Source organism: Pararge aegeria, chromosome 9, assembly GCF_905163445.1.
Source record: "Pararge aegeria chromosome 9, ilParAegt1.1, whole genome shotgun sequence".
In the NCBI taxonomy this organism is placed as follows: Eukaryota; Metazoa; Arthropoda; class Insecta; order Lepidoptera; family Nymphalidae; genus Pararge; species Pararge aegeria.
The window spans coordinates 18,358,281-18,385,931 of record NC_053188.1 but is presented as its reverse complement, the minus strand read 5'-3'; the positions used below and the strand labels follow the sequence as shown (position 1 = coordinate 18,385,931).

Below are 27,651 nucleotides of genomic sequence, written 5' to 3'. Positions count from 1 at the left end.
ATGTTACCTAAATCTTCCATCAAAAGTTAGGTTATCTATAGTTCTATTTATAGGATAAAGGTAAGAAACTACAGTTCACGTCAAAAACTATTTATTCACATAAGTAAGCCGATCACGATCGTACATAAATGGGTAAGTAGTTTTAAAAGCTGTAGTCCCAGATTTGAAAACTACTATTTAGTATAAGAATGAAAATGCAGAATATGATGCTTTCACCATCTGAAACAATCATTTAAATAAAACTATAAAAAAGCCGCATCTGCTAATATGCATTTATATATATTTTTTCGATTTATTTCAAAAAAATATTTTTATTGTCCATATGTGTGTAGCTGATTAACCCTGAAAATAGCGGTCAAAGCCTTGTGGGTACCATTACGACGCTTTTCGGAATGATGTGCATTCTTAATTTCAACAATTTAAATATCACTTGCTTTAACGGGGAAGGAAAACATCGTTAGGGCATCTGCATGCTTGAGAGTTCTCCATAATGTTCTCAAAGGCGTGTGAAGTCTACCAATCCGCACGTGGTCACGTGGTTTACTACGGCCTTAACCCTTCTCATTCTATTAATGTATTTATGATATGTAAAGTAAATTTTAGTTTATTATTATTTATTATATTATGCATTATTTTGTTTATGTAATCTAGTTCAAGTATTAGTATGTATTTTTTTTTAATAAGCACAACCTGCAGTCTGTTATCCTTTTGTTTTCCTTATCCTAAAGTTGCCTAGAGATCGCTACGAAGCGATAAGGCCGCTTTTTGTATACTGCTTCTAGCGAGAATAACAAGTATAAATAAATAAATTAATAAAATAAATTCTTTAAGGAGACCCGTGCCCTGTAGTAGGCCGATATTGGATTGATGATGATTAACGAATTATTTTAACAGCGTAAAGCGGGCTTGTTGGCAAGCTTCGGAATGAGGTTCTGCTAAGAAGAGTTTGAGCTCTAGGGCTCGAAGCTTAGGGATCGTCGGCCTGAGGGCGCCTCATGTGAGGCTGAACCTCGGACACCAAGACTATCGCTACTAGCCAGATTTATCAATAAAGGGCACTAAATTTAATTCTTCGGGAAAACCAAAACACGAACAGAAATAATTAAACACCTGCCGTGCTATGGCAGGTGGACAAGTATATTTTATCCCTTGTCAGGGGATAAAATCGGGGGATATAAATAAATATACAACTCACCGAAACAAAAGACTGGTACGAGATCTCCATGATTCCGAAACTTCGTATTATGACAGGCTTCTGCAATACGTGTATTTCAATTAGTCATTTGTATTGTATTATTAGAAGCGTAGATAGCCCAGTGGGTGGAACTTCGACTTCACTTTCGGAGGAACGTGTACGAATCCCAGCACACATCTCTATCTCTTCTAAGTTATGTCCGTTTTTAGCAATTAAAATATCACTTGCTTCAACGGTGAAGGAAAGAACATAGTGAAGAAACCTGCATGCCTAAGAGTTGTTCAGCACACATCTTTTACTTTTCTAAGTTATGTCCGTTTTTAGCAATTAAAATATCACTTGCTTCAACGGTGAAGAAAAAACATCGTAAGAAAACCTACATGCCTAAGAGTTCTTCAAAAATACGTTCTCAAAGGCGTGTAAAATCCACCAATCCGTACTGGGCCAGCGTGTTGAAATACGGCCTTTACTTTTCATTGTGGGAAGAGATCTGTGGGTTGTAGTGGACCGGTAATAGGTCGATATGAAGATGATGATGATTCAACACCCTTGCAAATATTTTTGTTCTGGCCAGGCTCTGTGATTATAAAGTGCACCTACCTGGGCTTCATTCATAGCTATGACCATTAACTTCCTAACTCTTCGAGACCTCTCCCCTCGACAATTCTGCCAGCCCGAACTATACATAGCTGTGGGTACGAGTGCTGCCTGAAATAAATATATATTTTCAACACGTAAGATACGCAAAATAAAATGAAAAATTTAAATAAATGGCTTCATTATCCACTGCAAAATAAATATAAATTATTATGTTTGTCCCAACACGTAATTTGAAGACATTTAAAACTAAGCAAACGTGTCGCGCCCAACTTGAAAATACGTTACAATTTTTTATTTAATATAATTATTATTCTAGAATTTTAACGCATCTTGTACCTACCTGTTAAAGCCGACTTTATTATAATTTAAGTATTTTTGTACGTAATTATATTATGGTTATTGAGGGTAAAGCAATGAAGAGGTTTTTAATAGCTTCTTTTCTGCCATTTTCTTTTTTTCCAAAAACGTGGCAACGCAATCAACGTGGCACGTATTGTATTAACCTAGCTGGCTCAATGGCATGAATACAAAAATTAAGGATACGAGATAAAGTCTCAGGTTCCAGGAATATAGTCCATCGAAATCCGGAATATGCACCAGTATACAATAAGATTCTTTTTATTTAATAAAAAAATTTCTACTACTTGCTACCTACTAAAATATACAATCAGTGATTTCACAAGACCTTTTCAAGAGCAGGTTTAATTACAAGCCACTAATGCCACTCCAATATCTGGGATCTGATTCTTTAACCAGGACTGTCTGGGAAATATCTCAAACGTTTCACTCCTCAAACAAAGCAGTTGTGTTATGTTTGCCATTGATTTGGTCTTTGGTCAGACAGTAGAAAGGTGTTCACATTTTTGTAATTACTTATTCCATACATGAATAGATACTTGACGTTTCAAAAGTGCATATATTAGGCCTACTTGAAATAAATGAATTTTGAATTTGAATTTTGAATGTTTTGAATTTATAGGAGCTTATGTAGTAGATACAGGTAAGAGACCGGGAATATGCAATGAAAAGAATATCTCCTGCAACATACCAACCTGAGTCCGTCAACCTGAGGTGTACTTAGGTGTTAAGCCTCATATGTGTGTAAATACGACGGCAACACTTTTCGGACCGGACCCCGCTGGTACTGCTTAGCGGTAGAAGTAAGCATGGTGGGAGTACTTCCACGGACGAGCTCTGTCACAAAAAGTTCTACCTACTACTACCAAACCTCAAAAATACTACTTGCCTCAAAAGTGATATCTCCAGCGTTGGACATTAAGATGCCTGTGCTGGAGAGTAGTGCGACGGTTGCTAACACTATCGTAAACGCTGATGCCAACGTACGCTCCGAGTTCTGAAATATGTTTACCTTTACTTACCAAGGTGAGTTAATGGGATTGACTCCAACTTCAACTTCAGGGTTTTATAAATTTTATTTTGACGACCTAGGCTTGCTTAAATTACTATTTTAGTTTTGTAGACATTTTGTTTCAGAGGTAAATTCCTAATTTTGAGGATTTCAAGGTAAGGTGAAATAATTATTTTTAATTTTTTTTTTATTTTGACGACCAATGTCAGCTATGATTCTGTGTCTAGTAAAAAATCTTAATTTTGAGGATTTCAAGGTAAGGTGAAATAAATTCTAATAAAATTCTGTTTGAAGCACTAGTTAGTAACCACAGTGATGTCGTGATTCCATAAAATACAAGTTTTATAGAAAAACTTAGCCCCGGCATTTGCAAAACAAGCTCTGTAACTCTTTGGGCGCTGATTCGACAATTTTGGAAGAGAACTAAGAGTGAAATTTTAAATTTACTGCTATGCTCATTAATTAAATCAGAGAGAAGAAAGATATAAATAAGCAGGGAAACATACAATATTTCATGTTTTATCTAATACTACTACTTCCACCTCAAGGATAACGTCCGATTAAGCTCATGGCGTTTCGACATAATGCCTATTCGAACTTAGTAATGATCTATAGAGCAGCGTACGATTTCATTGCGCCTGATTTTTTTGATTAGGTACTTACCACCATCTGTAACATTAGCACACACATAACAGCCACGTTGACAATAATTTGCGCGCTGTATACGAAGCTGCAAACCAATTGGCATTGTCTCGTGCACCTACAAACAAAGTTTTCGTTATGTAACTTTAAGCGTTCGTCATGGTCATGAAATGTTTAAGTATTTAAGAAAAATCTGTTGACCACGCGTTTACTCATAGAGTATTAAATTTGCCTATAGAAATGGTTGCCATCACACCTCATTTCTTTCGCGAGTTAGTAAAATAAAAACTGTAAAGCTGATATCTTGATATCTGAGTTGATGGAAGTTGTATTTAGGGGCGATCGAATCATAGTATGGTTTACAAAGTCAATTAATTTTGTCGTGCGGTGACGGATCAGAATACAGTTGTACAGTGTACCACCCCTCCTCTTCCCACAGGTGTAATACGAGTTGATTTAGGGAATACAATAGGGAGCGGACTGCAGCATACTCTGTTCTACTACTAGAATCTACTGCCTTCACCAACCCGTCTGCTAAGCGTGGTGATTTTGTGTAATCCCTCGCGTTGGGAGTAGGCTTGAATAGGCTATTAAAGTATGATAAATTAGGTCACGCTTTCCTTCTATAATAAGGAGGTATCCCTACCATAGAGTATCAGCATGTAAATGAATTCCGACTTTGAGAGCTTCCTCATACTTTCGTTCGGAATTTTCTTGACCCGTTTCGCTAAAGTCGTGCTCGTCGAATATGTCATTAAGACTGCAGAAATAACTTTGTACATTCTTGAATTGATAGTGCAGCGATCCCATGGTTATTATGAAGAGTACGAAGACGGCATAAACACGGTGCATGCAAACCCACCACAACAAGTAGCCTATAATTCTGCCAATATTCGCTTCTACGCTCTTATCTGTGACATCTGGCCAAGCTGTTACTACTGTTACAAATGTTCCATCTGTAATAAAATAAAAAAAAAAACCCAATCAGTAATTATTATTATTCAAATAGATATCTTACGTCCTCTTTGATTGTGTTTAAACCATGTATTTCATTCTAATTCCTACTAAAATTGTACAGTTATAAATTGTGTAGAGATAAGATCTCAAAATCCTAACTGTACAATTTAAATAGTTCTTGCCACTGAAGTATCAGTTCTGCTACATTATTGGTTACATTTAAAAATTGCATTAAAGTACCTACTTAGGAGATGAAGGACAGAACTCCTTCAATAAATAAGAAAAAAGAGCATATCGTAGTCGTCATATATATATTAATTTCAAGACTAGAACTTGAATAGAAAATGAAAACTATATAAATGTTTTAGTGTCATTTTTTTATCGATAAAAATCAAAAACTACTTAACAAATGTATTTTAGCACGTTTAATTCATTCACAATGGGTACTACAAAGCATGTATTGTCTAATTTTAATGAAGATCTCATGAATACTGTCGGAGATCAAGGACATAATTCTTTACAGATAACAGCAAGTAGAAGTAAGGCATATGGGACAACGATCGAATGCATGCGGACCATCCTATTAATATTATAAATGTGAGAATAGATGTATGATGGATGGATGTATGTATGTATGGATGTTTGTTACGCTTTAACGCCACAACGAATAAACCGATTGGGCTAAAATTCGGCATCCAGACTACATTGTAGGTATCTCACCTACGATGAAGTCTGGAATAGCTCATAGGCTTCTTTTAATCCCGGAAAAGCAAACAGCTTCTACATATCATCGTATCGCAATTTTTTCCGCATTTGTCTTTCAAAATCCGCGCAACGGAGTTTTAGATTGACGTGGTTTTTTGGGTAGGCATAATTGAAATGTTATAAAGCTTTTAAATTTCGAACGAAGTCGCGAGCGTCCGCTCTTTTTTAATTTACTTCTATTTACATTTACTGCATTGTCGCATAAGGATAACTTTTTCTTGTAATGACAAAAATATACGATTGGGAATAAATCTTTATATATATATTTCTGTGTGTATGTCACTGAACTCCTCCTAAACGGCTGGACCGATTTGAATGAATTTTTTTTTGTATGCGTTTGGGTGGCACACCCTGGGTGGTTTAGATTCACAAATCAGCCTGACAGATGGCGCTAGGCGCTAAATACTTACCATGAAGTAAAGCCTGCAACGCTCCATCGAAACCGTAAGAGATCAATGCACTCATCTGATTTAAAATAAATGCTATTGAGTAGATAGTGGAATTTTTTATCGACTGCCTTTCAATTTCAGGGTCATTATAGACATTCTTCAATTCGATGCATAATTTATAAAGCAGATTGCTCACTTTTTCCTTGTGGAATTCAATAACATACCGATAGCTTGTAAGAATGGGATGCGAAAGGCCAAGAAACAACATATCAGCGGCTTGCTTCTCCGATAAGTTTTTCTGTGTGAAAAAAGACCCCAGTTCCAAAGCAATGAAAGCAAAAATACATCCTGATATAAAGTTCTGAATATATTTGTATTTGGATGTGTAGCCACTTTCCCCCCATTTAATATAACCAGGTAATCCGCAAATTAAAAAAAAATTACTTGCTTTGTTGAAGTACAAAGATATTTTATTGGGATTGGAATTTTCATTACAGATGGTCATTTTTGTACGCGTTGTTCTGTTTATTATGCACAAAGCAAATGTGAGGATTGCAGTAACATGAGGGAATAGGTCTTACATTACTTAATAAAACACATCATGTAATGCAACTCAGTTAAATTCTGTTCAATAAAATATTCATAGATTATTATAATAGTGGGATATTACGACAGTCGATTCCAATTAACAAGTATAGCTAGCAATTAAATTATTATACGAAATGAATCAAACTTAGCGTATTCGAGTAATCGGTAACATATATAAAAAAAATAGATTCCGAGGAATTGAGAACCTCCTCCTTTTTGAAGTCGGTAAAAAAAGCCAAACGAGGAAATATTTCTTTGAAATCGCTCTAATATTTTTCAGAGATTTGCGAGCTATTTTTGTATTTTACTGGCTAACCTACTGTCCGATTTTTTTTTTTGTAAAACAACCAATAACATACAAATAAGCTTAAAATAAGACCAATATCATGTAAAGTGTCAGGTTTCCGAGAAATAAGCTTTCAAAGATTTACGGATCAATGTATACCAAACTAATCCATGCTTCTAGGTTGTTACTTAAAACACCTGAAATCTAGTCATTCGATTTCAGGATAGATATATTTCTTGATGAGAGGTTTGCTGTGGCTAGTCTCCACACTTCTGACAATGACGTGCTGCCAAGATATTTAGCGTACCGGTACGATGTTGTGAAACCAATTAGGTTTCAAATAAATACGAGGTATACCACTAGCAAGTTAAAGACCGGTACAATCCTAGACATTACTAACCAAGGTGCGAACTCAGTCAAGGGCTAACTGGTAGTGGTATTTAAATATAGAGTTTTAAGTTTTTTTGTAACCATTTTGTTATTTAGGGTTACTCAAATAAGTTTAAAAAATCTCGAGAAATCGGCTATATTATTTTCAATTGAGGATATCAAATTAAACCAAAAATAATCTATTAAATAAAACAAAAGCACTACTTAAACGTAATTTACTGTTATATGAATTAAAATAATAATACAAGAATAGATTAGGTATCACGACAATCATGGTGCCCGACTAATTTGTTAGATTAAGTGGTAGGTCTAGGCAGCGAATGAAAGAACACCAAAGTTTTTTCCGTTTGCTGTGTCTAGGTAATTAAAACAATATATTATGTAAAATAAATAAATCATGATAATTCGGGAGCGAAAACACTTAAGCTGTATCTTAGTAAGAACTTGTAATTTTGATGATGGCTTTTCACCGAGGACCATTTTTACTAGGGACGTTTTCCACCGATGAAGAGATACCACTGCACTTCCGGCTCGTAATTATTATTATTTTCTTTAGTATAAAAGGGAAAAAGCGGAATAAGATGCTTTCACCATCTGAAACAATTTTATTCAGTAAAAAGATGTCTCTATTGACTATTTACAAACCATGCCATTAAAGGACACGGGTCTCTTCCAACAATGAGAAGGGGTTAAAAAGCCTTAAAGCCGTAGTCCACCACGCTGACCCAGTGCGGATTTGTGGACTCCACACGCCTTTGAGAACATTATGGAGAACAGGCATGCAAGGTACCTCATGATACATGTAAATAAATAATAATCTCACCGAAACGTACGCTCGGTACGAGATCTCCATGGTACCGAAGCTCCGTATAACGGCACGTTTCTGTAATATTACAGAACATTTTAGGATGGATTTAAAAAAAAGAATTAATTACAATAAACAAATAAATATAACAACACGGCTAGCATAGGTAAGATTACATCCCCTGACAAGATAGCATGATAACATCACCTGCCAAAGCAAAGCAACAGATAATATGGGAAGTTTTACCCCGTTTATTAGTAGGTTAAAACCCTTAAATTATTATTTCCGTACGTGCGTACGTACGTGCGCCAATGCTCGGATAGTTGATAAAACTGTGGGTAAAGATATTTGTCTTTTTTTGCGGGGAGAGAATTGTTTCCTGGTTGCTTTTAGCCGTGTGTTAGTGCGTATTGTATATTGCCATAAAAACATACGTAATTACTCCTATTTACCAAATTAAAATTAAAATTTCACTGCAAAGGGCAGTGAAATTTTAGGCATACCTGAGCTAGTGTCATAGCTATGACCAATAACTTGCGGACCCTTTGCGACCTCGTGCCTCGACAGTTTTGCCATCCAGAACTATACATGGCGGTGGGCAGAAGATCTGCCTGAAATGTAATTAATTTAATTATAATTATAGTAACTATACCACCAAATATTATAATATACTTATATATTTGTATAATTTTAAATCTTATTTATTGCACCACCTACCTCTTTTCTATGTTTTTTCCTTTTACGCCATTTGTTGCCTGGAAGAAATCGCTATGTAGCTATAAGGCCACCAAATTGTACTCTCTTGCTATGTATTTATATCTCTGTAACTACTTTTTTTCTTTGGTGTACAATAAAAGTGTATTCATTCATTATTGATTCATTCAACCAAATACCTCACATCTTATATTGGTGATTATTTAATAAATGCATGTAAAGGTGCAATTTAAAATCTACTGCCCCTGATTTAGGTAAAAACCTGTATTACAGGCGACAATGCTCTCCTTAAATTGTTGTCTCGATGATTGAGTGTATGATTGCGCGTGTGTGTTTGCGTCGCTTAGGTACTTGTAATCGCGTATATGTTTGCTTTTATAACATAATTAAATTTTTTTATTTACTTAAGAATAAAGAGAATCAAATCTGGTAATCTGATAAGTACTTAGGTACTACAAACGACCTAACACTTGCCCGCGGCTTAGCTCGTTTGTAGTACCTACTATCTTTAAAGCTAGTATATTCTAAAAAAACGTATAGAATGAATACTTGCCTCATACGTAATATTTCCAGCGTTACACATTAGGATAGCAGTGCTTGAAAGAAGCGCGACGGTGGAGAAAACTATTTTAAATGTGGTCGCTAACGTATGCTCCGAGTTCTGTAATAATTTGCTATTAGTACTTACTCAAGAGTATAATAATTTATTTGGGTTATTTTTTTCGTAACCATTTTATGGATTGCCAGTTGTAACAGTGACTCTCTAGGATCTCTTAATGACTTTCTAAATGGAATATTTCTCCCACAGGTTGATCAATTCTCAGAGCACTGTGGAAACAAGTGGAAACAATAGTATAATATAATAAACGGGGGTAAATTTCTCCTATTCCGTGTTCCCGTGCTTTAGCAGGTGGACACGTTAATTATATTGGTATAATCGGGGGATATAATTAACGTGTTAACCTGCTAAAGCTCGGGAACAGGGAATAGGAGAAGTTTAACCCCGTTTATTATATTATACTATTGTTTCCACTTGTTTCCACAGTGCTCTGAGAATTGATCAACCTGTGGGAGAAATATTCCATTTAGAAAGTCATTAAGAGATCCTAGAGAGTCACTGTTACAACTGGCAATCCATAAAATGGTTACCACTCGTGCGCCAGTGCTCTGAGACTTGATACAGCTGTGGGAGAAGATACATTTTTATCCTTTAACCGAGGAGATAATTGTCTCCTGCCCACGCTAGACGAAGAAGAAAATGAGCATAAAATTAAATGTCGACGTACCACCATTTGTAACATTAACACAGAGAACACGGCCACGTTTAAAATAATCTGCGCGCTGTACACGCTGCTGAAAACCACTTGACATTGTCTGGTACACCTGAAGAAGACGATCAGAGTGAGATTATTCAATTTGAGATTTCTACCTACGTTTATTTATTCAATGCGTGTTAACTAGGATTAATATGGTATCGAAGAAGCACAATCTAGTTTATATACTAAGAAACAGTCTTTTTTTTAAATCCCACTACAAGTTAGCCCTCGAATGCAATCTCACCTTTTGGTAGGCGATGATGCTAAGATTATAGCGGGCTAACCTGTAAGGAATATGGCAGTTATAGTAAACCCATGCCCGTTGTCATTTTCTACGCCGTATTGTATCGGAATGCTAAATGGCTTAGCGGCACGTCTTCGTCGTTAGAGTAGTAACTAACCATGGCCAAAAAAGCCCGGGAATCGAACCCTGGGCCTCCCAATTAAAACCACAGCACGGATGCGCCAGGGAGGTCCACAAAATTATCATTTGATTTGTTATCAGTTGTCGATCTTTCGATCGAATCAGTAAACGTAGCTAGAAAAATCTCACGCTCGGCAACCAGTTCCTAAAATATAACTAGGTGTATAGGCAAAGTGAACTTTATCTTTGGACTAAAGTAGTAATCCTAGAGTAAATCTATCAAATTTCTATGGAGTTATCAAATATTGACGTGGACTTACCACCATAAAACATTATTTTTACGATTTACGGCCTAACGTCGCGTGGTTGTGAAATAGCGCGTGAACGATTTGCAACGTGGCGTCAGAAGATTTCTACGACTTTAGTAAGTGCTTATTCGACTTACAAAAAAGCGGCGGTTCTCAACTGATTTCGTTTGTTATATGCACAGAATTAAGAATATACAGAAACCGTGTACACGACTTTTATTAAAGCATAAAAAACCACTCCACTATACTAGTGTAAACGGTGTAGAACTAACGGCGTAGTCACTTTATATCATTAAGCAGTTCACAATAATTATTTTATCTCTAATGTTCAAAACGTTTAGCAAAAATTGGAATCATGGGAAAAAGTTTGTGAGCTGGCAACATTTCGGGGCGTTTTCACTGTTTTAGACACAATACTACCTACTTACTGCATACAATAAATAATAATGGCTGAATAAGTATTCTGTATGTTCTTAAATTCAATTGTAAAAGGTTCTTTGCCGTTTTTTACCGGTTTTATTAGATTTAATCAGCATAGACTTATGCTAGCTATGCTATGCTAAATTTTTAACCTTTACTTCACAACAGCCTATGCTCATATTTCATTCACGATAATTGTAAATTAATATTGTACAGAACATATACTTTTTCTGTATTCCGTACAATATTGTTCTTATTATTTTTTATATGGATGTCTATATGAATAAATAAATACTGCAGCGAGTTACTAAACTTCAGTTATAATTATTATTACCATACTGTATCAACGTGCAATTTAATGCCAACTTTAAGAGCCACCTCGTATCTTTCTTCAACAATTTCCCGAACTGTTCCATCTTCCTCATGTACTTTAAATATGCCATTCAGACTGTAGAAATAACTTTGCAGATTTTTATATTGACAGCTCAGACAGCCCGTGGTGATGATGATGAGGACGAAGACCGCCGAAACGCGGGTCATACTGACCCAAAACATCAAATAGCCAATGATTCGGCCAACGGACGCTGAGGTGCTTTTTTCGTTGACGTCCGGCCATGCTGTAATTACTGCCACAAAAGTGCCATCTGAGGAGATATTGCAAGCTATTGTATTATTAATAGTTATAATACCCTGATTTGGTAGGTATAATTTGGGTTTTTGAAGTTATACTTCTTTAGCGGCGTTAAAATAAAATCATGGGAGTGGAATTATACGATGTAAAGAAACGCGCTCGAAAAGAATGGCTTAACAGGATGATGGTACTTGCGAAACCGAGTGAGAGGGGAATACATCGTCCGCCAGCTCACTTTTTAAGATGCGTGCACACACCGTCACAAGAAACCGACGCCCTGAAGTTAGCTATACTTAGTCGACATTTTAATGTTCAGTGAAACTAGATAATACGTTATAATAAAACTTTAGCTGTATTAAATACCTTTTTCTATTGTTAGTGTCGTTTTCTCTACAAACGTAGAATAAGGCGTAAGATAAAAAATTTATGTTGTTACGCCAAAGAAGTATAACTTCTAACGCTTGTACATAAGTACACAGACGTTTTTTTTCATGGAGTGGCTGTCTAACAATAGGGCCCTAGTGCATTTCTGTTGATAAGCAGTAATTTGTTTGATTTTAATTAAACTTTAGGTTTTATTCCACATCGTCATTCTCTTTTCGAATTTAGTTCTTGACCTGCCTTCCATAAATAATTTAGTAGAATACGCATCAAAAGTTACAGGTCTTCGTCTAGGCTACCAAATACTGCGTCTTATGCTTGCTTTGTTGAAAGTAATCCATTAAACTAATAGTATAGCTAGAGTTATGTTTTTGTTTGAACGGGCTAAGTGCGTTGTTTTGTTAAACTTTTCATTTTTATGTACTTTTGTGTGCAATAAAAGTATATTCTTTAATTCATTCATAAAATGGTGTAACCTTTATACCTAACTACTGTCTTCTTCGTCGTCTTCAGAAAAATCTTGCTTTTATTTAATAGCTCAATTCTAAACAAAGACTATATAATAGTATAATCTATCCCCAAAGGGGTTAAAAAAGGGAAAAAAGTTCATTTGTTCGAAACCGCTTATTTCTGGGGCTAGAAATTCGGTTTTGGAAACATTTTTTTTTAGCATTTGATAGTCCATTTCTTGGTATAGACTAGAGTATTTAACACCACGCTACAGCCGTAGAAGTCGGGCAGCGGGCGAGCGATTCAACGCGGTAGATCGTATAATGCAAGTTTGCTTCAGAAAAATTAACTTATTGAATGTTATAGCGGCAGGAAGAAGTCATGGACGAACCGCTAGTAATGAAAATCATAATCATAAATATAACCGTCCACTGCTGGACTAAAGGCATCTTCACACGTGAGGTTTGCCCATAATCCGCGCTGGGTAGACGCTTTGGTGATTGCAGTAGACAGTAGTATGTAGTAGCACAGAGAAAGTTGCAGTCGAATCTGCGGCCACGGCGGACCGGGCTAAAATAATATTGTGAAATAGGTACCTGTACCAACGGCTTGTGAAACGCCCTCATAGCCGTAAGAAATTAATGCAAAACTGATATTCAATAAAAAGGCTATTGAATACAACGTGGCCCTTTTTATCATCACCCTCTCAAGATCAGGGTCATTGTAAACATTCTTCAGTGATATACATAATTTATATAGCAGATCCTTCACCCTCTCCTTATGATAACTTATAATGAACTGGTAGCTTAAGACAATGGGATGAGAAAAACCCAAAACCATTAGATCGGCCGCCTGCTTCTCCGATAAGTTGGTCTGAGTTATGAAAGCTCCTACTTCCATTCCAACGAATATTAAAATGCAAACTGTTAAACAAGACTGGATATGTTTATATATCGGTTTTTTGTAGTCGTTTTCGATCCATTTCACGCAGCCAGACAATCCGCCAAGTAAAAGCAGTTTGCTGGCTTTGGAAAAGTACAATGATGTTTTATTGGGATTGTTATTTTCACGAGAGGTTGTCATTTCGTGTTTAAATACTTTGCTAATTCCTTGAGATCTAGAAGTCAAATTTAGTTCCTACTACAAAGCAGTAAAAAGCAGTATTAGTTTAATTTACACAAAAAATCTTATCTAGATATTTTTATAATCTTTGATATCATCAGATCAACCCATTACCGACCCACTACAGGTCACGGGTCTCCTGCTACAATGAAAAGGGTATAGGCCGTTGTGCACTGGCCCAGTGCGGTTTGTTGGACTCGCCTGGAGATGGAATGGAGAACTCTCAGGCATGCAGATTACCTCACGATGTTTACCTTAACCGTTTAATCAAGTGATTAACGACTAAGACACCGGGAGGTTTCTTTGCATCGTTCGAGTCCATGTACGACTGGATTGTATCTTTTTTTTCTTTTTCGGATGGACACTTGCCGATAACCACCTGAGGGGTTGCTATGGTGTCACCGGGGAAGTGGGGCGAGCGCGAGAGCTCGCCATGAAAACTGGAGTATATCGATAATGCAGTCGTATTTAAATCGACATACCCACCAACTGAATGTCATGAACATTGGTTGTTAATCAAATATAATTTTAATTGTTTCTTGAAAACTATGTATTAATTAAATAATAATTATTAGCGTATTTGTAAAAATCCTAATAAATTTAATAAAATATCTGACATATATGAATTTATAGTTATCTAACGTTTAGTTATTTAACCAGTTTATAAATTTACTGAAACACAAGTGATATTTCAATTGCTTATAACGCACATAATTTAGAGAAGTTAGAGGTTTTCGATTAGAGGTCGGGGATTTGAGCTCGGCCCCTCGATAGTGTTGCCAAAGTCCTAACCGCTAGGCTATCACCACAGCTTAAATATTTATAATAATAAAGTTTTTATTTAAAGGCATATAAACCCAAATATCAGCTTTTATATACAAAGAAATCTATAATTAAATGTATACATTAAAACTGACATCTAACTGAAATAGTTAATAAACTTATTTCAGATGTCATAGGTTCTAATTTTATTTTTTGTTCCCGTCCCGATGAACAGACAGCCAATAGTCTGAAATAGGACTCGGCATCCCCTCACAGACGACCCTAAGTATTCCATTGTTAGAGTTCCTAATCCTTTCCCAAAAGGATGCTACACGAGCTCTAACAATACAATAAAAGTCAGGCACTCCCGATTCGGCGAACATTGTCGAAGCGCTGCAATACCGCGGTAGGCCCATGAGTATTGATAAGATATTATTTTCTAAATATTTTATCAAAGTGTACTATAAAATGCTAGAGTTCGTTTTTTCTTTTTTTTGAATGCGTTTAATACTGGGACTATCGGGGGAATTTGAGAAATCTTTTAGCTGATTTCTCGACTAGAACGCTAATCTCTTGAAGTGTGATTAAAAACAGTCTGACTAAAAAGATATTTTTGCACTTGATAGCCTGAGTCTTGAGGAAAGCTACATGGCATTTTACATTGCACTAATTCCACCCACAAAATACCACCAATAAGAGTTTCGAGATGTCAAGATAACAATAAAATATTGTTTATAGTGTAAATAGTTTAAAAAAAAAGATAGTAGGTTGGGGTAGGTATATTGCGTACGCGAACGAACTATAAAAATTATAGTATCCGATGAAACTGTAATTTTAAGATAATACTGGTTTATGCGATGCAATGCCTGTCAATTTATTTTATTTTAGATATTTATGTGCAACAGAATCGACACCAATATAAATAATACTATTATAAATTCGACATGAATAAAAATATCGTTTTAAGCGACAATGTGAGATAACTAAAGCAAACAGAATAGCAGTCTTTTGTTATGGGTTTTTTTCCGACATTGCGGCATTTGTAACCCTTGTACCTTTAATTTTAAGTTTACGAATATAGTTATCACCATCATCTCACTAAGTATAATAGTATTGAAATGTATATAGGCATCAATAGTAGCCGGTCTACTTATAAGTTTTGCTTTTGATTTAAAAAACTAGCTGGATTACAGACAATCTGTATACTTATACGTGGGCGAATGTTTAGGATGTTGACTGTTACAAGTGTTAACGCTGACTGTACCTAGTCTGTATATAATCTACCTACTTCATAATATAGGGAAGTAGGTAGGCACCTAAATAAATTACAGGCTCAGACTTAAACACCGATTTTATATAATTTTCCCTAAGAGTAAGGTTCCTATAATAGGCCTAGATCTAGAATTATCATATTAAAACTAATAAAGCCCAATTCCTAATACAACCCTGACATTGTTACACGCTGAATAAAACATGTCTATAACTAAGAAGTACCTACCTACAATTTCTTAGTGATTATCTAATAATTGTTTGATAATTATACGGATAAACAATTAATGTGACTAACTATGAATTAATGATTTTATCGGTCTCTGTTTTTAATTCGGGGTGAATTGGAGAACTTCTTCTCGATAAATATAAAATTACGTTAAAATCTACAAAGTTGCCATTAAATAACTCTCCAATTATACTTATTTTGCATTGTGTAACCTCGTTTGTCAACTAAGATTAGTTACGTCAGAGTAGGAACTAAATCTCGTTTTGTTACTTAGGCTACAGAATGCAATTCCTCACGAAATTTCAGTACCATCGTGATACAGAATTCTCCTTGTACGCTAACGTACAGAATATTTAAAAAAGTTTAACATCATTTTCTTTGTTATTTCTCCGGGTAATTTAGAATTTTACCATTTATTATGAATAAACTTTCATAATAATAGCGCGCCCTCTCCTTTACTAAAGGAGACTTGCCTTGGGATTTTTATAGGCTGAGGATAGATTTTTGTAGAGAACATTCCTGTTTAACGCAAATTTAAACGACGGAAATAATTTAACGCAAATTAAACCTATATATTTTAAGCGCTTAACGCATTATTTCTAAAATCAATGTCTATTCCAGTGAAACTGATTTCTTCATCGTACAAATTACGTTTTTTACTCTGAGCACATTGAAATGACGTTCGACTTTAAAATTTGAGTTTGACAACTAAACAAATATTTTGTCTATGAATTTCAATTTAGAAATATTTGTTATTTATTTTCTTGGTCTATAAAAGTTGTTTATAAAATATGTGTCAGTTGTTTTTTGGGACTAGTGACCGTAAAAGCGTTAATTTAAAAGTTTGTCCCTTACCTAATTTAATTAGTTAAATTTTTCTAACGAATTGTAATTTAGAGGTTAAGAATTTTCCAGTTACTATACATATTGTGGAGCAGGGTTTTACAATCGTGAATATGAGGACTTATAAACGTAGGGATGTGTTGAAGGAGTGCATACAACCGATTGAAGGTGTCCTTGGTTTGTGTAGACTGTGCCTTGAACAAGCGAAAGACAGTGTCCCTATATTTGCGAATAAGAACGATATTTGCTCTTCGCTAGCAACTAAAATCATGATATGCGTTGGCTATGAGGTAGGTACCTTTTTATCACATAAAAACACTACTAGCTGCTACAATCTAATACATAATACTATCAAAAGTTAATCTAACCCATTAAAAATGCAAAGACATTGTTATTTTTAAAATTACCAACAGGTTTATCATGTGATTTTTGCTTTTATTGATAGAGGAACTGTTTATTACAACTAACAAATTTATTGGTAGTAAGCAACGTTATAAAAAGGTTTACAAAACATTCCCATAAATTTTCCCTTCTACCTTTTAATTTAATATATTGAATGCAATTTTGTGTCAGAAAGGTTTTCTTTACTGGTCATTGTTACCTTCATTTTCAGCCTTATAAACATATATTATTCTAATTTTAACTACTTAGAGTACACTTCCTTTCTGATCTGTGTTGCCTGCCGCTTGTCTGCATTTAAGTCTGTTTTTACATGAAATCATTGTTAATAAATCTTTTGTAAATATAATAAATAAATAAATAAACTATGACAATACACACATCACCATCTAGCCCCATAGTAAGCGTAGCTTGTGTTATGGGTACTAAGATGACTGTTGAATTTTTTTATGAAGAATATACATATAAACAGCAAGACACTGAAAAACATTCATAGTCATCGCACAAACATTTTCCAGTAGTGGGAATCAAACCCACGGCCTTGGACTCAGAAAGCAAAATCACTGCAAAACTGCACCAATCGGCCATCAAAATCATTATAATATAATAACAAATAATATCATTATCATCAGTTTTTTTGATATCACCACTGGGCATAGACTTCTTCTCTCATAGAATGAGGGATTTAGAGTATAAACCCACTATAGTTGCTTTTAAAAGCAACCCAATATATTTTAAAAGACAATGAGAATGGGTGATAACAAAACGAACACCTATAGTCGTAAAAATGTAATAGGCCCGTTTTGACATTTGTCATCGCGACGTAACTAGTTATGTAACCATGAGACTCTGTACTCGATACTCACGATAAATCAATTCAAGTTTGTATCAGTACTCGATTGATATTATTATGTATTGTAAAGTGTTCGTTCGTTCAAAGTATTCCTTTAACTTCACAACCAATACGCGTGACTGGCTGTTGATTATACGTCCACTTTTCAACATGTTGAAACAGAGTTAGTACTATATAACAACAAACACAAAACTCGAGTCAAATCACTATGTTTAAATTAATGTCCAAAATAGAAGAGCCATAGTTAACGTAATAGTAAACAATATATATCAAACTTAAACGAGCGCACAGTCAACTTTACAAGATGAGGAACGAAAAACTGCGCAGTGCGCGCGGGGACGCTTCAGTCATGTGCCGCTTGGTCAGATACATCATCTCAGACTCATTATTTAGAACCCATTTTAAGAACCAAGCACATTCTTTGCAGTAAAGATAACTACACAATATTTAATTTCGATATTCAGTAAAAAAATGGTTACAGCTCTAGTATAAAAAAAAAAAAGACTGAGAACGTAACTGTTTTCGGAACGTTTCGCAACAATTATAAATTGCATGCTACTATGAAGTAAGCGCAAAAAGAATACTCGCGATATATTCTTTCATATTATTTAACGTCCCAAAAAAATTTACGTATTTTTTAAAACACTGTATGTAATTGATTTTTATTTTTTTGTTTCTTTCAGTTTCGTTCCAAGTTACATTCTATGGTCTTTCACAAATGTCAAAACGGGCCTATTATATTTTTCCGACTATAGCAAAGTTTTTTGTGGGCTTCTTCTTAGACCATGGCACAACTTAGTACTCTTTTTATGTAACATACACAACCAAATTGTCACCCAAGTTCTTATTTTAAAAATAATGGACTTGAATTTTGACTTTACACTGCTCCAATAAAGGTTGGAGGGCATAAAGTTACAGTAATTTAAAAAAATATGTGTATACAATCTTTACAATGTGCACCTTAAAAAAAATTAGACCTTAAGGTTAATTGCTGTTGGTTACCATATCTTTCAATTGGTTTATGTAAACATTCCATTTTATGATATGGGCATACTTCACTGTAGCAGTCTCTTTTCAATTATCTGGAATATCTAGCTTAGAAAAGTGGAAATTCTAGTGAAAAGTGATTCGCCAAGGACAAAATATAATACCTTACTTTTAGTTGAAAGACAAAAAGTGTTTTACTGTTAATAATTTTTTATTAATTTGCCCCTGAAATAATAAGTAAGACAAAGCTTTAATGAGTCAATTGGTGAAGTTTATATGAAAATAGGAATAGCATTATCAAATATTTTTCAGAACATGTTATAAATCATTAGGATATCCATTTAACTTTTTGGTGGTTCATCTGGCTGCTCAAGTTTCACTTTATAACACATGCAGGTAGTACCTGATGCTTCTTCTTCAAATCCCATTTCAGTGCAATGTTGACAAACTTTTTTAGTATTTTCAATTAATGTGCATTGAATATCTGGTTCGAATGAAAAAGCATCATCATGTGCACTATGGTCGTTCAGATATTGTATCTGCAAAAGTCTTTGTCGTACATTTATTTGCCGCTGTTGAGATAAATGTGCTGCTCTTTTTTTTCTTGCATCTTCACGTGAGGCTTTAAGTCTTTTTTCCCGCTGATCTGGCAATTCTTCTGCTCTTTTTTGAGAAATTCTCACTCTAATACGTTCATTATCTTCTAACCGTTTTTGTTCAGTACGTTTTGATCTTTTTTTACGTTCTATAATTGCACATCGAGAACGGCGGCCTATGTTTGAACGTGGCCGAGGCATTATTGTATGTGTCTGGTATGATAGAAACTCACACAGATCCAGAATAAACTGTAAAAAATGAATTAATTAAAATGATTTGAGTAAGCTATTGTGTGTTGTGATTTCAACTCCTGGTGACACTCCAGTATTGAGTGTTTTTTTAAGGTATGTATGTTGTGTAACTAAATTATAATTATAAATTATATTATATTACACCATACATCTATGTGGTTGTAACAGATTATATCATATTATGTTCACTCGTTAAAAAGACTGCAAAGTTTTTTGCATGCTTCTATGCAACATTAACTTAATAAATAGAATGCAACAATCTAAATAGTTAAGTATGTACTCACAATAATTCAGTAATTGAACAATGTGACTGATTATTATTCACATAGGGGTTTTAGAAAAGTTATTTTGTAACAAAACAAAACATATTTGGTACCTACTTGAATACAATACCAATACAATCAGAAATTAATTCTTTTCTTCTTTTGAAAACTTTAAATCAGATCACTTCTTAGATAAAATCATCGATTTAAATATCAATTGAACCTAAAATGAGATTTCATATTATTTTATTACTTCGGATGATTAACTGCTCAAAACTGAAGTAGTTTATCCTATCTTTATACTTAAACTAGCTGAAACCGAACATCCTTCGCTTTAGCTGAATACTCTTCTAAAGAAATGTAGCGTTGTGTACAAAATTCCAGTCAATCCATCGATTATTTTTCGGGTTTTGTAAACAGTAACATACGGGAAGCTGAATTTTGACAAAATTTTTCATATAAATAAAAGATCATAGATTATAGAGGCATTTGTCATTTTGACACCGGGAACTAGTTTTTGTTTATCTTTAGCTTGCTTTACGGATCTGGGTTCTAGCCGTTTTCTGGATCGGACTTTTTAGATCCTAGAAACTAGAAAACTAGTCAGTGTGATACAAAACTAGCAGCTGTAAGAAGTAAAATAAAATGTAAGGTGGCGCGATTATAAGAACCGCTATAACCGCAGCGCGCCGGCTCATCTGTCACTTTTCACCAAATATCTATCACTGATTAATATGTACCTACGTAATATATTAATTTGTGGTAGGTACATATTTGGTAGTTGGTTGTTTTCTAGTTTTGTAATGGTATTGATATAAAAACAAATGATTGAAAATAGTACCTAGTTAATGTACACGTTTATAAACTTTCGACGAATGAGCGGCTATTTGAATGCTGCATATTTTGCCAACTTGAAGTTATTTTATACTTCGTAACTATTTTAAGGAGTTTAGTTCTAATTTCTTAATATAACTAACGATGAATAATTGTAATTATGAAATACGTCTGCAGGTACGTAAATTAATCAGGAAGGAAATATTTGTTTTTAATTACTTCACTAGAAGTTATACCTTGACTACAATCTCGCCCGGTTGTAAGTCATGATGCGCTCTAAGATCTCAACAGGCTAACTTGTTAGAGGTATGGCTGTTATATTAATAACCCCTACCCATAATCGCTTAGCTCAGAAAAAGAAAAGCTAGGGAGTAAAACTGACTGTCCTCTATTGAAAGAAAAGCTCATTATAATTACTACTTTCTTGTGAATTAAGATTGAGAATTTAGTAGGTGTACTACCTAATTAAAATTTATATGTAATCATTATTTTCAGATCACCCAGGAAGATTGTCTGCCAAATACAATATGCACAGAGTGTCAGAAGGAATTAAATAACTTTTATGAATTCAGAAGAAAATGTAACAGGACATACCATAAACTAAAAAATCATTTATTTGCTGTGAATGCAAGAGTAGCTAATGAACTAAAAGCTAAGCAAGATCAGGAAAAGACAGAGCAAGTTGTAGATAATACAGTTTGTTTAGCCAGCCAATCAGTTTGTATAGAGGGTCCGGCAGTTGGTCAGCCACTCAGTCAAATATTAGATCAGTCAGTTAATCAACCAATCTCAACTTTAGTCAGTCAGTCAGTGGTGGTAACAAAAGATCAACTTATACTTGAATTTGATGATATTACACAGTTAGCATTTGTGCATTTTGAACCTGGATACCAGAATGGATTTGCTAATAATGTAGAAAATATCAATGGATTTGCAGAGGGAGCTACTATTAATAAAGGTGTTGAGGTTTGCATTTTTAGTTTAACTTTTTACTCTTAGCATTACAAATTAAAAAGTTGTTGGTAGGCTTTATAGATTTTTGTTGCTGCTTGTTCCTACCTCTATTGATTACGAGAGTTGTAGACTTTTGCAGTTCACACCCCGTTGAGATCATAATGAAGTACTCTCAGATATGCAGGTTTCCTGGTAATGTGTTCCTTCACTGTTAAAGCAAGAGATTTAATTTCTTACTTTTAAAATGCATGTTACTCAAAAAATTACTGTTTTGTGACAGGGATTGAACCTGGGACCACAAAAAAGGGAAGCAGAGGTATAAACCAATCTGAAGTATCAAAATTACTTGTATTTTATTTTGTTGTGTTGTGTAATAAAAAATTTTATTGCAGCATATTACCAAGGAACCTATTCAAGCAAACACTCCGCTAGAAGTGTGTCCAGATATCACAGAGTTCCTCTCTTCAGTTCTTGTAGAGATGGGCATTCTGAAGAAACAACAAAACGAGCTGCAATTAATGAACGAAGAATGCAAAACTATAGAGTTAGAGACTGGTGATAGTGCTCAAATCACTTTGGAAATAGTTCAAATTGAAGAGGTAATTTTTGAAATGATTTATGAATAAAATACTTGAAGCAGGTATTACAATAGGAACCAAAGCATAACTTTTTATGTTATGTCTGTTTTGCACAGGTCATTAAGATCTTACACATAAACAAAATACTCTTAAAGAGGTTCAAATTGGAATCTCCAAAGTCAGACTTCTGGCTTAGCCCGGGATGATAATTAACAAAGTGAAAGTTTCGATCAGTGATATTATATTTTGTCAGTCTATCTTAGGTAAAAGGTTTATTAATAGTAGATTATGTACCAAGTAGCGTTACATTTTACAGTCGAAGCGGTATTAGGCGCGTCAGCTAATAGCGATCACGCTAAGAAAGCGATCACGCTAAGAAAGCAGAGAGTGTAACAAGTAATGTACCATACACGTTCATACGACAATTTTCATTACACTTGCAGGGAAAAAACTGGATAAACTTTTAATTAAGGCCTCAAAAAATAACTGACCCTGTTTTTCTATTGTATGGAAGTTTCGTAAAAGAGAGTATGTTTGTATTTAAAACATGTTTAAAATATAACTAGTTTCGAGCTGTGAATAATTAGTTAAAATTAAACATTCATTTATCATAATTGAGAATGTAAAAATATTGGTTTATTTAAGGAAACACTATTATTAGCCTATTTTTAGCCACATAAAACCTCTTTGTTGGTTAATAAAAAAAATCGTTAGTACCCAGCTAAATTTAAAATAATCTATCTTCATACATATTTTGCAGTGAGGTAAAACTAAACTTAATCGGGTCATCATAAATAAAGCGCAAGTATGGTAATTTATTGGGTTATGAACCTTATATAGATGTAATAATGTCCAACTTATGAGTAAGTGTGATGAAAAATATATTCAATATTTTGTTTCGTTTTAGGAAGAACAGAAAACAATAAAGAAAATGAGGAAAGTTAAAGGCAAAACAAAAAACGATGACACAATTACACAAAAGGACGAGTAAGTTTTATTTATTTTAAATTTAGCAATGACTGCTGATAACATAATTTTCTAATCTACTATTCAAAGTTTTTTTTTGTTCTTAAAATGGCCTTCTACTATATGAAACCTGTCAAGCAAAGGTGTCATGTCTTTTTAAACATATTTTAGTTTTAGAAGTCAGCAGTACATTTTGGTGCTCTTTTAAAGTGTAGCACCAATAAATGGGCGACATTTTGGCACTCTTTTAACGTGTAGCACCAAGGAATGGTAGCCATTTTTGTGCTTTTTTAACGTGTAACACCAATGAATGGGCGTCATTTTGGTGCGCGTTTAACGTGTAGCACCAAAGAATGGTAGCGGTTTTGGTGCTCTTTTAACGTGTAGCACCAATGAATGAGAGCCACTTTGGTGCTCTTTTAACGTGTAGCACCAATGAATGAGAGCCACTTTGGTGCTCTTTTAACGTGTAGCACCAATGAATGAGAGCCACTTTGGTGCTCTTTTAACGTGTAGCACCAATGAATGGGCGCCATTTTGGTGCTCTTTTAACGTGTAGCACCAATGACTGGGCGCCATTTTGTTAGTTGATAAGCATGTGGTGTGGCAGGCGGCCGGCGTGCCCGGTGTGCTCGCGGCGGTTCGCGTCGCGCGCCGTGCTGTCGCGCCACGCGCGCGTGCACACGGGCGAGCGCCCCTTCCGCTGCGCGCGCTGCGGCCGGCGCTTCAGCCAGCGCGAGGTGCTGCGGCGCCACGAGCTGGTGCACCGCGGTCAGTGCCCACTCGCCACTCACAGCGGCACTACTCGCTCGCACCTAGTTAGAACGAACGAACATCCAGTTCAGAAAAACAAAAAAAAAGAACAAACTTTTATATTTTATTTAGTGTTTTCAGCTACACTCCAAGTGTAGCTGAAAACACTAAATATCTATTCAATAAACATAAAAATTTTGCCCGGCAGGATTTTAACCTGCGACTCTCTGGCAATCGCGGCCTGAGCGATTTAACCAATTAAGCTAAGGTTCTCCTACCGTTGATGCCTTTTAAGTTTATAAAATTGATAATTTCTCCAAGGGTAGGTGGAAATACTAATAAAATTATAAAAAAGCAATGTGTCATCTCGTGTTTCAAACGTGTCTCATTGTAATATGGACCTTTGAAAAGTAGATCGAAACTGCAATATTTCCTACTAGATGGCGCTACAGTCGCTATAAGACTGGTGTAAAAGGCATGTACTAAATTTCATCATCGACGGTAGGAGCGCCGTAGCTTAATTCTTATAAGCGCTCAGGCCGCGATTGCCAGAGTTGCAGGTTCAAATCCTGTCGGTTCCGAAAATTTTTATATGCATTATAAGTTTATAAAAAATATGTAGTAGGGTACAAAAGGCGGCTTTATCGCTAAGTACCGATCACTACCAGGCAACCTTAGCATTAGGAAAACTAAAAAGAAAAACGGTGTGGTACATTGTTTAAAACATACATACGAATAACTACATACAAAAAACATTAACCAGACTAAACACATACAACAATACTATTGATGAATATAATAATAAATATACTAATATATACTATGCTATGCTAAACATACCATAAATAGTTAAATATGAGTATATCATCACACATTTTTTTGGGCACATTTTTTCAGAGTAAAAAAAAACATTTTCTTTCAGGTTGGGGACTGAGAGATTAACATAAAATTAATATAAACGACTTAAAAAAAAAAAGGAATAATTAATAAAAACAAAAAATTTAAAAATTTATTTCTATTTTATATTATTGCATAGTGGTTAGTGGACAAACTTCTTAATACAAGCCATAAATATGTAATATATAACACTGTACTCCCATGGTTTAAATCCTCTAGAAAAGATTCTGAAACAATTAGGTTATTGGCAAAATACTGCTTTAAAGGGTTTCATACAGACAGCCAATATCTTACTTCTCGATGCGTGGTATGTGTATAAATTTCAAAAAAAGAACATTGTCGCCGCGCGTGCGCGTAGGTTTTTTAAATCCGCGCCATTTTTCATTGATAATTTTACTGTTTTGTTCACCATTCAAGTTTTGATTCACTGCCAGATATTTTAAACATATTTTTATATTTATAATTTTATTTTTCGAATTCCAAAGAAAATAAATATAGTGAACTGGGAAAATCGGGATCTGCACCTCCCGACATTAAAGAATATATTCCCTTAAATTTTAATAAATGCAGTGTCCAAAATAAATAAATAAATAAATATACTAAGACAATACACACATCGCCACCTAGCCCCAAAGTAAGCGTTGCTTGGGTACTTAGATGACTGATGAATAATTTTTTATGAATAATATACATAAATACTTAGAATATACGTAAATGTATAAATTACTACTAAAATAAATACTTTCACGAATGGATAATGTTAGGTTACTAGGACTGGCTGTTTTAATGTGTTAACAGTAAGCTAACTGTTTCAGAATCTTTTCGAGGTTTCATATTATGGGAGTATATAAAGTGATAATAGTATACAATATAGAGTACTAATAGGGAGCCCTCCCCCCCAGAGGTGCGGCCGTTCGCGTGCGCGCTGTGCCCCAAGAGCTTCACGCAACGCGCGGCGCTGGCGGCGCACGCGCGCACGCACGCGCCGCGCGCCGCCCGCGGGCCCGCGCCGCACCGCTGCGCCGCCTGCCCCAAGGCCTTCCAGCACGCGTCCGGTGAGGCTCGCGCCTTCACACTGGGCACCGCGGGTTCCCTTAAATGGCCTACATTATGAACACTTTTGAAATGTCATGTCAGTCTGTTTGTACCGAGGCAGATTCTACCGAAAGGAGCCTAAACTCAGCAGATTGCTCTTTTTCAACATCATAGAATTTTTTTTCTTGTGTGAGAGAGCGGAGCGGCCTTCTTAAAACAACATACGAAACAGCTTGTACACTCTACTACTACTTGTACCAATATTTCGAGATTCGAATCGTAAGAAAACGTTTTGCGGGAATAAACCCGAAAAAGGTTTAACTAACAAAAGAACAGATCAAAAAGAGGGTCTAGCCGCGATAATCTCAAATAAACGTCAAACTAGCACTATTGTCACAGATAATCGCACAGCAGCCAACGAGCAGATAAACTAACGGTCCCATAGACTATACAATCAGGCGGCCACAAACACATATCATATTGTGCAATTGTAAATGAATCACTTGTTAAACTATTTGTGAGACGGACAAGGGAATTACCTAAGCCAGTTTTTCCTCTGCCCCCAGGTCTGAGTCGGCACATGATGCGCCACTCGGGCCGTCAGTTCCCGTGCCCGCAGTGCGACCGCCGCTTCAACGACTACAGTTCGCTGCGCCGTCACGCGCGCTGCAAACATGCGTGCGCGGAGGTGTAGCGCAGGCATGCTTGCGGGGACTGGAGACACCCTTACCATGGAGCCCTGAAGGACCTCCGTTAACTTCAATGGGGCGAGGGAGCAATGCCGTGTTTGAGCAGTGCGGAAAAGTAACGCAGGGTCCTGTCAACTTATGTGGAGCGAGGCAGCAGTGTAGAAAAGTGACGCTGAATCTTGTCAACTAAAGCAGAACGAGGAAGCAGTACATAGAAGTGATGTGAAGTGAAATTCAGGTCCAATGCCTATGCCTATAATAAAGTAGACAGTAGTGCCAATACTGTATATAAAGATCAAACAAATAATTCTTCTGAAGTACCATGATTAATATAAATAATAATTATTATTATTCTAAGAAGAGCGTGCACATCCACATTGGGTATATAATTGAAAAGAAAGGTTCAGAATGGTAAATTTTTTAAGACTTCCACAATTACGTGTACTAATCTCGTTCTGACTCAGACTTGTAATAGTTTCGAACTATTTAATAAATTAGATTTAATTCATCAAATCAGTCAGTATGTAGTGACTACCACCAGTTTAAAATATCAATAGTTACACTTGAACCTAAGAAAAATGAATGTTGAACGTTTTAACTATTATCAACTTTGGAATATTCGGTTTTTTGTACCGATAATATGATAATCGTCTACATAAATTGAATTAACACCAATCTATATGTAATATGAATGAACTATTTTACATTTTGTTGCAGAGCAATAATTTCTGTTTCACTTAAAATGATGAAATACAGTTGACACTATATTTTATATTGAATATTCATATTTATTAAAGTTG

At 35.3% G+C, this 27,651-nt stretch overlaps 2 protein-coding genes and 1 long non-coding RNA gene across 6 annotated transcripts; 1 reads left to right on the top strand and 2 right to left on the bottom strand.

The window, feature by feature from the left end:
- Nucleotides 1–142: 142 nt before the first annotated feature.
- Nucleotides 143–13,653, bottom strand: LOC120626506. The gene is made up of 14 exons (XM_039894032.1): nucleotides 13,167–13,653; nucleotides 11,443–11,752; nucleotides 9,987–10,083; nucleotides 9,250–9,361; nucleotides 8,490–8,593; nucleotides 8,005–8,064; nucleotides 7,746–7,775; nucleotides 5,939–5,993; nucleotides 4,453–4,762; nucleotides 3,828–3,924; nucleotides 3,038–3,149; nucleotides 1,796–1,899; nucleotides 1,196–1,255; nucleotides 143–219 (listed from the first exon to the last, which is right to left on the bottom strand). Exons 1-14 carry the CDS (start codon nucleotides 13,651–13,653, stop codon nucleotides 178–180), a joined length of 1,980 nt encoding a protein of 659 aa, XP_039749966.1. The 3' UTR covers nucleotides 143–177.
- Nucleotides 13,654–16,690: 3,037 nt separating this feature from the next.
- On the top strand, nucleotides 16,691–27,367 carry LOC120626360 (zinc finger protein 519-like). Of its 4 annotated transcripts, none has more exons than XM_039893863.1 (6): nucleotides 16,691–16,794; nucleotides 16,868–17,085; nucleotides 21,475–21,945; nucleotides 22,326–22,532; nucleotides 23,419–23,498; nucleotides 26,729–27,367. In XM_039893863.1, exons 2-6 carry the CDS (start codon nucleotides 16,909–16,911, stop codon nucleotides 27,039–27,041), a joined length of 1,248 nt encoding a protein of 415 aa, XP_039749797.1. In that variant the 5' UTR covers nucleotides 16,691–16,794; nucleotides 16,868–16,908; the 3' UTR covers nucleotides 27,042–27,367. The 4 variants fall into 4 exon arrangements, with proteins under 4 accessions (XP_039749797.1, XP_039749798.1, XP_039749796.1 ...); XM_039893864.1 differs by adding an exon at nucleotides 24,088–24,248 and having other exon boundaries at nucleotides 16,691–17,085; nucleotides 26,729–26,993; XM_039893862.1 differs by having other exon boundaries at nucleotides 16,691–17,085.
- On the bottom strand, nucleotides 19,233–20,583 carry LOC120626363. The gene is made up of 3 exons (XR_005658854.1): nucleotides 20,449–20,583; nucleotides 20,263–20,368; nucleotides 19,233–19,879 (listed from the first exon to the last, which is right to left on the bottom strand). It is a non-coding gene; the product is annotated as an uncharacterized LOC120626363 (long non-coding RNA).
- Nucleotides 27,368–27,651: the final 284 nt, after the last annotated feature.

Bases quoted from the DNA above. Each gene is read 5' to 3' on its own strand.
- LOC120626506 (XM_039894032.1), bottom strand. From the start codon at position 13,653: ATGACAACCTCTCGTGAAAATAACAATCCCAATAAAACATCATTGTAC. The intron at 10,084-11,442 runs GTAATAATAATT...CGTCTTCTTCAG, and splicing joins TTGCACGTTGATACAGTATG to GTGTACCAGACAATGTCAAG. The intron at 3,150-3,827 runs GTAAGTACCTAA...AACATATTTCAG, and splicing joins TGCTAATGTTACAGATGGTG to AACTCGGAGCGTACGTTGGC.
- LOC120626360 (XM_039893863.1), top strand. From the start codon at position 16,909: ATGAGGACTTATAAACGTAGGGATGTGTTGAAGGAGTGCATACAACCG. The intron at 21,946-22,325 runs GTTTGCATTTTT...ATTTTATTGCAG, and splicing joins CTATTAATAAAGGTGTTGAG to CATATTACCAAGGAACCTAT. The intron at 23,499-26,728 runs GTAAGTTTTATT...CTCTGCCCCCAG, and splicing joins ACAATTACACAAAAGGACGA to GTCTGAGTCGGCACATGATG.